The 11105-nt window shown below is 41.9% G+C and overlaps 1 protein-coding gene and 1 long non-coding RNA gene across 2 annotated transcripts; one reads left to right on the top strand and one right to left on the bottom strand.

Moving 5' to 3' along the window:
• Positions 1 to 240: 240 nt before the first annotated feature.
• Positions 241 to 10772, bottom strand: LOC132879670 (uncharacterized). Its single transcript, XR_009653863.1, has 3 exons — positions 10646 to 10772; positions 660 to 1775; positions 241 to 397 (listed from the first exon to the last, which is right to left on the bottom strand). It is a non-coding gene; the product is annotated as an uncharacterized LOC132879670 (long non-coding RNA).
• Positions 2476 to 6399, top strand: LOC132875489 (zinc finger protein 862-like). Its single transcript, XM_060912292.1, has 6 exons — positions 2476 to 3207; positions 4040 to 4251; positions 4365 to 4557; positions 4807 to 5143; positions 5737 to 6008; positions 6081 to 6399. Exons 1-6 carry the CDS (start codon positions 2651 to 2653, stop codon positions 6235 to 6237), a joined length of 1728 nt encoding a protein of 575 aa, XP_060768275.1. The 5' UTR covers positions 2476 to 2650; the 3' UTR covers positions 6238 to 6399.
• Positions 10773 to 11105: the final 333 nt, after the last annotated feature.

Below are 11105 nucleotides of genomic sequence, written 5' to 3'. Positions count from 1 at the left end.
TAGGACTAGTCCTAGTCTAATCCAGCCTAGTCAGACGACCATGAACTGACGAAGAAGTCTTCAAAGACCTATAACCAAGTCCAGTTGCATTCAATTCAATTTCCTTGAGATACGCATGTCAGAGTTATGAGCTGGGGAGGAGTTGCTAGGTTTGAATGCTGTGTGTTTACAAACAGCAACTGGCAAATTCTACATTATCTACCTGTAAAGCAGCGTGTGCATGCATTCTGAAAGTGTACCTCTGCAAGAACTCCAGAGTAGCGGCAAGTTCCACTGGGTAGTCAATGTTGTGCAGGTAATATGAGCAGAACATCTGGAATGCTTTGGTGAAGCTGTTCGTTGACTATGACCTGGTCCACAGCAACCATGAACATCTTGGCAGTGAGTGGGCTATTACCTGAAAACAGTGCGAAAGTATTATTACCATAGCCAGTAAATAGTTTGCTACATGTTTATGGATCCCTAATGGTTAACTAAGCCAGGAGCTGTGTTCCACACACTGCAAAACAAAAACTGTGCCAAGTGTAAAAAAAAAAAAAAAATGTAAGTTATGTAAAATGATTTCTCCAGCTCTAAACATGTTTTGCAGTGTATGGTGCACTCCTCCATATGTGTAAACAAAGATATTAAGTCATAACATTATTTTTTGGCACACCTACCACAGACCACAATGCAGGGTGTCCATGGTAGCCTGGTGGTGTCCACATCAGTCGCAATGGCGGCGTCATCGACATTTACTAACATCTTGTCTTCCTGCTCTTTAAAATGGACAAGAAGCATCAGTACAGCTGCACAAGTTTCATCACCTCCTGCCAGGGCTTGGTTCAGAATAGTGCCTGCTCTGCTGGACGGCTCAGTTTGAATAAACTGAAAATACTGCAGGATTCTTCTGAACTTGGTGGCTGTGGACTCTTCAAAGCTGTCATCAATCTGGACACCTGTTAGTTCTCTGAAATGAAGCCTCATTCCAATTTCCTGGCAGAGGAAAGGCCATTCCTTAAGGATCTCTTCTGTCTCCTTCAGTCCTGACAGTATGTCTCTCCTCTGTGAGGGAAACATCAACCATCAGTCTTTCTATTTTCTTTGCATCTTTGTCTTTGAACATCATTAGTTCTTGTTTTTGCTTATCTTTTGTTTCACCAGCAGGAAGCTCTGGGTCAGGATTAATGCAGCCATATGCATCTTTGCATGCTTTTTTTGCATTGTCAGGAGTGTCACTTTCAGAAAGCCTTTTCTGGGCAGGAGCTTGGAGTCGTCTATAGTTATCAATCCGAGATATGAACTGTTTCACAAGTGAGTCATGCCCAGTGCCGACAACCTGGCCCTCAATCTCATCTCGGAAGGATTTTGGGGAGTGAATTACCATTTCCCTTGAAATTTCAGTGATGTGCCTCTTTCCAGGTTTCTTGCATACAGTCAGTATTTCAGCAGTGACAATCCTAATAATCTCCCTTCTCTCTGCTGCAGTCAGTCTCTTCTCAGTATCCAACACCCTTCTTGTATTTGAGGGCATCTTATTCCAGGGTATTTCAAAGCTGTAATGCCAGCTACTATCTTCTCCAGCTAAAAGTGAGGAGCCACTCTCTGAAGTAGTAGGTGAGGCTTGACTTCTCATGGCTGTGACTGAGACTGGGCTCCTTGTAGCAGTGGACTTCGGCGTGGTGTCGATATCATCAGTGTCACACACACAAATGATTCTTCACCAGTGCTCACCTCTTCAATTTCACTGGTAAGTAATGAGGAGGAATCATCCTCTCTCATAACTGAGGGTGAACCTGAATTAACAAAAGGACACATTCATGTCAGTCAATATCATTCATATATAGTTTTCACTTATTGTTCTGACCAGTGAGTCAATCCTTACCTTGCAGTATCTAATCTAGTAGTAAGTACACTGTAATCCATCACTGTTGGTAGGCTAGTGTCACAAGTCAAGAGAGTTGACAATGACTCAACAAAAACTACACACTAAGATTTTATTCCTTTATTTATAAATAATTGTAAGTATTTATTCTTGACCAAGAAGGCAGTAATTTATTTTGTGACAAAATTGTAAGGATTTATTCTGTTCAGTTAAAATGACCTTCTGTCTCATGACATTGTTTAAAAATTCCATTTAGAACATTCTGCTTAATTTTGATATGAAATGTGTATTATTGATCAGAGATGTGTCTGGACGGCGCCAAGGCCTGCAATGATGTCAGACACACCCACACACACCCACAGCTGCATATCCAACGTGTATTTGGAATTAAAAGTTAGATTTAAAGCCATGAGCCAATGTTTGACTTTTATGAAGTAGCGCAGGTAAATGGCCAAGGCTGTACAGTGTGACCATTTTACTCGCATATGCGACTAAAAATAGATTGGTGCGAGTAGGAAAAACAGAATGGGAGCACACATGCGAGAACCGATTTCAGCCATTTCATTCGCATTTTGCCCCTAAAATAATAACAAACAAAGTGTGGTCTTATTTCTAGTTTTCATACCCTACCAATCAGAACTGTTGGAACACGTCTTGACGTGCGATGACGCCTCGCATTTCTGTTGAGCGGCGGGAAAGCAAAGACTCTCAACGTTCTAACCTTTTCATCGTCTCAGGGGAAAGTGCTACATTTGTTCACTCAGCGTCAGTATCGTAAATCTAAAAATGTTACAAAATCAAATATCGTCGTATTTTCAAAGAACTCGTGTGAGATCCGAGGAGGGAGAGGAGGATATCGTGAGAGAAGAAATGGATACGACAACAGTGAGGGATAGTAGTGCTACTACCGGCAGTGGTGTAAACAGTAAGGTTTACAAGTTTCAGGCTGACTGGATCAAGCTTTTTCCATGGCTAGTTTTTGAAAACGAGCTAATGTACTGCAAATACTGTAAAGGGCAGAAGCAAGCAGGGAATTCGGCATTTGTGACTGGAAACCAGCACTTTAAAAAAGACAGTCTCACGAAACACAACATATCTAAACGGCACATCGCCTGCAGAGACGGTTATTTAATTCGACAGAACAAAGGCTCGACGGTGGACGCAGCCCTGGTTAGACAGGTGAAGATTTCGGAGATGGAGGCAATGAGACAGCTCAAGATCAAAATGAACATTGCCTACTTCATCGCCAAGGAGGAAGAGCCGTTTGTGAGATTTGGGCCACTTATCACCCTGCACAAGAAGAATGGCATTGATGTGAACCCAACTTACGACAACCACGTGAGGTAATATTGTATTTTATAATGATCATTATTATGTAAGGGATAATGTATTGTCCAAGGGCGACTAGCCTATAGGAAAAAAAATTCCCGTCAGGACGAACAGCATCCCGACGCCGGAGAGAAATATTTTCCTATTGTCGCCCGCGGACTATACGTTATCTCCCTTACAATACGGCTACTTGTGAACATGAGAAAACATATACAAAAAGTTTATGATTAATTTTATTTGACGTTTCAGCCTTCAGTTTAATTACGAGGCAATGTCATGATCGTTTTCAACTTTTTCAATTCAAATGATGTTCGCATTAGTAGGCTACTTAATTTCCCCCACCTGCGTGCAAGGACTGGCCACATCTATGTTAACGATATGACGATAGACAGTTTGTGTAGGCTGACTGTTCTACTTACGAAGTGATACGCTGGCATGATTCTGCTGTGAAAATTCCCGTTACCATTGACAGCGGGCATTATACATTGTTGCCAGCTAGGGATACTCTGGGCCATGACCACCACGGGCCCAGTCGGGGTGAAGTGCACACAGCAGTGGTAGTCTGTTTTATTTTGTAGGTTATTGTGTGTCTTTTCTGACTGCCCATCCCTAGTAGGTATCAGCATTAAGTTGTCAGCAGTGTGTTTAATTCGATTTTTTGTATTTTTTATGAAGTTATATTAAGAATTATTACCATGCAGAATTTTGAATGTTAGTTTTTAGAGTTTATTTTAATATTCTTCGTATAATGATAGGGCTGCAACAAATGTTTGGAACAAATTGTCAGTCATGTTATGTGACTGCATGAACTACAAGCACTTTACGACAGTATTCTTATTCATACAGATGTGCGGAAATGATTGGACAAATTGCTGATCTCTTGAAAGAGAGCCTAACTGCTCAGCTGAGAACAGCAAAGTACCTTGCAGTCCTCATCGATGGAGACACTGACATATCAAACACTGAGTGCGAGATTGTCTATGTGTGTCTGGTGGAGGGTGGGAAACCAGTCACTCTACTGGTTGGCCAACAGGCTCTTGAACACTCCCATGCCATTGGTAAGTGGTCAATCCAGCAGCTAGAAAGAAACCTTCATTTTTGTACAGTTTCATAAATGCATAATTCACTCAATCTCTTGTTTGTTTTTCATGTTTTTGTGTTGTCCTTCAAGGTGTTCTGGATGCAACCAAGGCTGCATTCAGTGCAGTTTACCCCGAGGACAATGGGGGGTCGTGGTTGGCGAAGCTCATCAGCTTTGGGGCAGATGGTGCCTCAGTGAATATGGGCCACCGTGGAGGAGTGATTGCTCTCCTCCAAAGAGAGGCAGGGGAGCATATTATCCCCATCCACTGCATGCCACACAGGTTTGTAACTGAAAAAATATGGTTATGATTATGTGGTAGCAGATATAATGTATACTAAACTAGGGTCATCACTATCATCCTTCAAGAAGTTAACAAAAACCTATCTATTCCATTGCCGGGACTCTTTTCCTGCATGATAATAATGTAATGAATGCACACACACATTTGTGAGCAACACAGACACACAAGCTACTTTTGTAACACAGAGGGGAAGAAAAAGGTTGTTTTTAACTATTTTTGCCTTCACAGACTAGAGTTGGCAATCCTGACCCTGCAGAAGAAGGAACCAATGGTGTGCCAGGTGTACGATCTCCTGCATCTCGTGTGGAAGACCTACCACTTCAGTGGAAAATCCAAGAGAGAGCTCCATCAACTAGGGCAAGAGCTTGGTGTGAAGGTCTGCACACCGTCTACCGTCAAGGGGACACGCTGGATTCCTCATGTCCACAGAACCCTCAAAGTGTTCCTGCGATATGGAACAGATACTGACCTTGCCACAGGCCATGGCCAGTACTCCATTGTTCTGCAGCACATGGAGCACCTGGCTGTTGCAGGATCAGTGGAGATTCAAGGACGGGCAAAGCAGGTGAGTCCTAGACAGTACATGAAACTAAAAAATTGATTTCAGACTTTAATGCTTGGCAGATTAGGGAGTGGCTAGGAATACATAGGGCCTACTTGTATTGATCTACTCACTACCACATAGGTAAAGAGAGGGATGGAGAGTGCACTTTTTTGTGTATTCTGCCATTTTCTCGCTGACGTCTTCGAGGAGCTGTCTTCATTTAGCCTGACCCTGCAGAGAAAAGACCTGATCCTCCCCCAAGCAACGTCAGAGCTGAAGACTGTGACCAGACTGGAAGCATTTAAGTCCAGGGCAAAATCAGGAGGCATGCTCGAGAAGATCCAGGCCATGCTTGCTCAGCATGGAGAGGAAGATGAGTGTAGATTCCAGGTGTGTTACTAGGATGAGTTTGTTGGGATTTTAGGGAAATATGTTTAGAGCAGAACTTACATTACACTTCAGCATATTGGTTACAGTCCCTGCATCTGGCCATGGCTGCAGAAGTGTTTGAATCAGTCACTATATTATTATTAGTGTACTGTAGGTTTTGGATTTTAACATTTTGGAAACATGCTGTCTTAAAACAATTTTGTGTGTGATTGTCTCGCTCAAAGGGAATATCACTGAAGGGGAATCTCACAGGTCTTGCTGACTTCACCCACCCCCAGCTGAAGAAGCATGTGGAATCAGCCATCAACATCTGCGTGTCTGAACTGAAAGACCGGTTTGGTGGGCTTTTGGACGATGGGGCTGATGTCAGGACCCCAGTACAGGCCTTCAAAGTCTTCAACCATGACACATGGCCTGATGACCATGCCAGCCTTCTGACGTTTGGTGATGAAGACGTGGCAGAATTGGTGGCGCATTTCAGAGAGCCTCTCAGCAGGTAAGAATATATTTTGCACTGCTGTACTATAATGCAATCAATTATGTTTTTGGTATTTGCTAATCTCCATAGATCAGGGTGTGACCTGGCAGCTGTTCAGAATGAGTGGCAGGGACTGAAGATCTTGGTCAGTCAACACTTCAAAGACAAGCACTACAGTGGCCTGTGGGAGACCATGCTTACCAAGGGGCCATACAGAGAGGATTATAAGGTAAGCAAACACTGTTGAGCATTTATATGCTGCAGTGCCCTCCTATTATTGATGGTTATAGATGAGATAAGTAAGGCCTATCTTGATCCCCCTAGAACATACTGGAGTTGGTGCACATGATGCTGGTGCTGCCCATTTCAGCTGCCCAGTGTGAGAGGGGTTTCTCCGCACAAAACCCAATTAAGAACAGCAAACGAAGCTGCCTAGCAGTGAGCACAACTGAGGACCTCATGAGAATCAGCCTGGAGGGACCATCTCTGGAAGACTTTGATCCAAGCCCTGCTGTGGACCGCTGGATGGACTCAGCAAAGCGTAGCAGGCGGCCAGATTACAAAATATGGGAACGGGACATTGTGTGTGTGTGAGGGTGCGGGAGGTTATGGGTCAATGATTTGTCTGAATGAATTGAATTGAAATGAATTGTTACACTTATTACATCTTCCCCATTTAATTCTGTAAGTGTAAAAAAGTGATGTTTTAATAATAATAAAAATGGCATTTAAGAAATTCGTAGTGCTCCTAAATTTTTTTCTGTGCTCCTATTTTTTTTCATTTAGGAGCACAAGTGCTCCTTGTGAAAAACCTAAGCGTACAGGGCTGTAAATGGCTAAGTCATAGGCTACAACTCCCTCAAACAAGTCATGCCCTATGCATGGAGGAAGGCCTGGCTGACATACATGGAAATATTTCAGAGTGTTGAAGATGGAGTCACAATGTATGCCTTTGACATGATTCACATCACTCTCCTGCAATAACTGCACTGCTTCTTTGTAGTTATCAACTGTTTGTACAGGAAAGCTCTGACTCACACTCTCAAGTTGGTCTCTTTGTACCTCACAATACCTGCAGAAGTACTTGGAGGTGCTGAAATTCTGAGTGTAGCCACCAATGCAGTGTGACCCCAAATTGTCACCTGCAATAGATATTATGGTTGCTCGAACCACACGACCAGAGGGTGTCACGAGTCCGTGTTCTTCAAGTTGTCTCAGGTCTGACAACAATCTCGAAAACACTGTCCTGACCAAAGGATTTAAAGTCTGTCTCTTTGCACAACAGTACTAACTGCATATTGTCAATACTGGAACGATGGAATGGCTTAAAGTCAGCGAGTGTGAAGTATACTCCGGCAAGTTTATCTTTTCTCCTGGATGACCCAAGTGGGTTCACAACTTCAAACGCATCCTGATACAAAATCAGTTTCAGGACTACGTCACCTGCTTGTAGAGACAAGTCTTTGGATTTGAAGACAGAGCCATCACAAATATCACTTAAGATGATATCAGAAACAGGACGATTTTGAGACTCCACACACTCTTCCCACACAACAGGATCTTTTAGAATGGCTCTTAAAGTGTCATGCAAGGGTATGTATTGTGCATAACAGTCTCTTCTATGTTCATTGGTGCCCAGGTAAACATTTTCTGGGTGCACATAGGCAAAGTTCCTCTCAAAATACTGCCTCCTGGTATGTTCAGTGGAGAGATGAGAGCTACATGCAGCATGCAAATCAGTTTCCTGGAGACTCTGAAAAACTGAATCAAGCTCAGCATCTGACATGTTACTATTAGCTCTAAGTGTCTCTTTAATCTTGTCTTTTGTGTACTGATGACAAATGGCATTCAGGCCATTAATTTCTTCAACAATCATTTGAATAGTTGATGATGGAACCAGGTACTTTGCCTGGAGTTGCATGTAAAACAGGCACAGATTCCTCATGTACAATGAACTAATATCAATATCTTCTGTAACCTGAGACTGATTTTTACTGAGGTCCATTCCAGTTTCAGTTTCGTTGGACTCAATCTGAGAGGACACAGATGACTTTAAATGCCTTGATACAATTGTGGAATGGGCAATGTATTAACTAGGGATGAGCGAGTACAGCATTATCTGTAAACCATATGAATTATCTGTATCTGTATCCATACCATGAAGTGGGCGGGATTTAACCCAGAAGTGGGCTGGATTTAACCCGGAAGTGGGGCTGGTTGTCTTGAAATGGGCGGGGCTTTAACCAGTATGTTATTTTAAGCATGCAATTGATATGGGTTGATCAGAAATTGTTATATTTATTGCTGATTAGAAAACTATTTACAGGACAGCATCAGCATTGAGCTTCAGATCAATGGTTTTGATCACGATAGCAAACGAACTATTTACAGAACAAGTTTTGCAACAATGAATACAACACATGCGGTTGCAATTATGAAATGAAATGTAATGAACAAGAGTTTGCATACTCAACATAACTTTCTTTTTTTAACTTAATTTTTTTATGATCAGTGTGATTTTTTTTTAATTTTTTCTCCTTCTTTTTAATTTTTTTTCATTTCCACACCAGGGGTGTGTGTGTGAGTGTAGCTTAATTTGTAATACTTATCACTACCCAAGTAGCAATGAGAATCGGGCAGCTTCTGTAAAACCTCCAGCGCCATCGGCTGAATAGTGGCAACCGCAATTGGGCCAGGTCTTTAATTGGCTCCGTCTGACTGAGCATCGGCTGAGCCACGGCAACCGGGAGCGTGCCGCTTCCATAAAACTGCAGCTCATGCCGACTGTGATTTGGTGGCATCGGCTGAATCATGGCACCCAGGTTAAAATCTGAGCGCTCGGCTACCAGTACGAAACCGATTGAAAATGCCAACGGTACTGCAGCAAGCATCATTTGCACACAGTTCAATCACTGACTTCATTGACCAAGGGCGTAACCATGGTATAAATATTGAGGGGGTCCAAATTTGAGCCCTTCCCAAAATATTTTTAAGTGCATTTCATATGGGCCTATTGATAAAGATGTACTTATCTAGAACATTGTTTTGATGAATACAATTACCAATGAACATGTTAACATTTATATCTTGTTTTTTTATTGTGTATCAGGCAAAACACAAAACAACAGAATGTGCAACTGCAAAACATGTAATGCAATACAACATACAAAAATCATGTAAAACATTGCATGAAAATCTGTCACACCAGAGCTAGTCACACACACACACACACACACACACACACTTCAAACAAATGCAGAAATGCCAAATTGCTACAAAAAAAATGGCTACCAAAGCAATAGAAAGGAGCATTACCCTGGTTAATAGCTCAAAACAACATAGAACTTTGTAGAAAAGATATTGACTTTATCAATGGCCCAAAAATATGGAGGCGTTCAAGAATAGAGGGCTACCACGTGACGTCACCGTACCACGAGATTTTGTTAGGGCGCCATATTGGAAGACCTCAAGTACATACATACATACATACATACATACTCACAATATAAAACAAACTACGAGCGAGAGTGAAGTGACACGATGGCTGATAATTCGGGTTATGTGAGTACATTACCAGCTGCAGAAAGGGCACGGTATGTGCAGAAACTCGCTGTGATTGATGGGTTTGACCCATATGATAAGACTCGCGGCAAGGGAGAATGGAAACATAAGGAGGACCGGACACCAATTCTGCCATCTGTTTGCTACCCAGACATTGTAAACTATTTGTTGTTTACACCCAGTGCCTACACTGCTGATGACTTGAAAGCCTACAAAGGGCTACAGGCTTACAATTATGTTGTTAGTGGCTTGGTTCGTGATATTACAGCTGTTATTAAGAATAACCTACACATAGTTATGGCCAAGGTAATCTTGTTGATATTTATATCTTTTAATAATATATCTTTTCAGTTGAAAAATTAATAATTTTTGTGACTATTAAGGTATCCATAATTTAGATTAATTTATCCAAATTATACATATGTATTTATGATATATGCCTACACAACAATTAGGCTTTATTTATATAATAGGAGGGAGAGCAAGCCCCAAACCATCCTAAATTATTATTATTATTATTATTATTATTATTATTATTATTAAATTGTAGAAGTCTGGGAGGCTTGCTCCTCATACAGTTATCAACTTGGGGCCAATTTAGCATGTTTTAAATCTGAATTTCTTGCGTTTGCTTACCTCAAAGTGTCCGCAGATCATGCACAGACTTATCCATTATATCCACAGTTTTTTGCCAAGTCTCACACAGGTTTCTTTCAAGTCTACTGTTGGGCCAATAAATCATAAATAAAACAGCTCAGATTTGTTTGTTTAAGTCGTTTGCCACTCCACTTTATTCTCATGGGTTCACATACCGCTGCTGTTATTTCCCCATAATCACGAGTTTGTTGGTCTTCCAATATGGCGCAGGGTCTGTTTACTTCCGGTTTCGGGTGACGTCAGTGAAATCCCTCTTATAGAGGGACTGACGAAAATGATAATTATGACTGACCAAAATGATAATTTTATTTAATTTACTTACATTTAATTAAAGGATAGTATGCTCTTATTACTAGCCTACTGATGACATGCAGCCTATGATGAGGTTAAAAATAATGTAAAGTTGTTTTAAGGACTCGTAATACAATGCTCTTTACCAGTTCATCTTCAGAGCAGGTCTCTGTCTGTTCCCTTCCTCCATCATGCCTGTGGCTCTCTGTGACAGACTCATCATGCCTGTGACTCTCGGTGACAGACTCATCATGTCTGTGACTCGTCTGGAAAAAAAGGCGAATGTCAGCCCGTTGGTGACACTAGGCGGTGTGTATGATTGGTAATTACTAACACTGACCACTAGGCGGTGTGTGACTGGTAATTCCTAACACTGGCCACTAGGCGGTGTGTGACTGGTAATTACTAACACTGGCCACTAGGCGGTGTGGGACTGGTAATTACTAACACTGGCCACTAGGCGGTGTCTATGACTGGTAATTACTAACACTGGCCACTAGGCAGTGTGTGACTGGTAATTACTAACACTGGCCACTAGGCGGTGTGTATGACTGGTAATTACTAACACTGGCCACTAGGCGGTGTGTGACTGGTAATTACTAACAC

The sequence above is a fragment of the Neoarius graeffei genome, chromosome 2, assembly GCF_027579695.1.
Source record: "Neoarius graeffei isolate fNeoGra1 chromosome 2, fNeoGra1.pri, whole genome shotgun sequence".
NCBI classification, from domain to species: Eukaryota; Metazoa; Chordata; class Actinopteri; order Siluriformes; family Ariidae; genus Neoarius; species Neoarius graeffei.
Note: the sequence above shows the minus strand (reverse complement) of the source record. Positions and strands in the feature narration are given on the sequence as shown.

Excerpts from the sequence above, each read along its gene's own strand:
- LOC132875489 (XM_060912292.1), top strand. The coding sequence starts at position 2,651 with ATGTTACAAAATCAAATATCGTCGTATTTTCAAAGAACTCGTGTGAGA. Across the intron at positions 3,208-4,039 it reads ACTTACGACAACCACGTGAG|ATGTGCGGAAATGATTGGAC; the intron begins GTAATATTGTAT and ends TTATTCATACAG. Across the intron at positions 4,558-4,806 it reads ATCCACTGCATGCCACACAG|ACTAGAGTTGGCAATCCTGA; the intron begins GTTTGTAACTGA and ends TTGCCTTCACAG.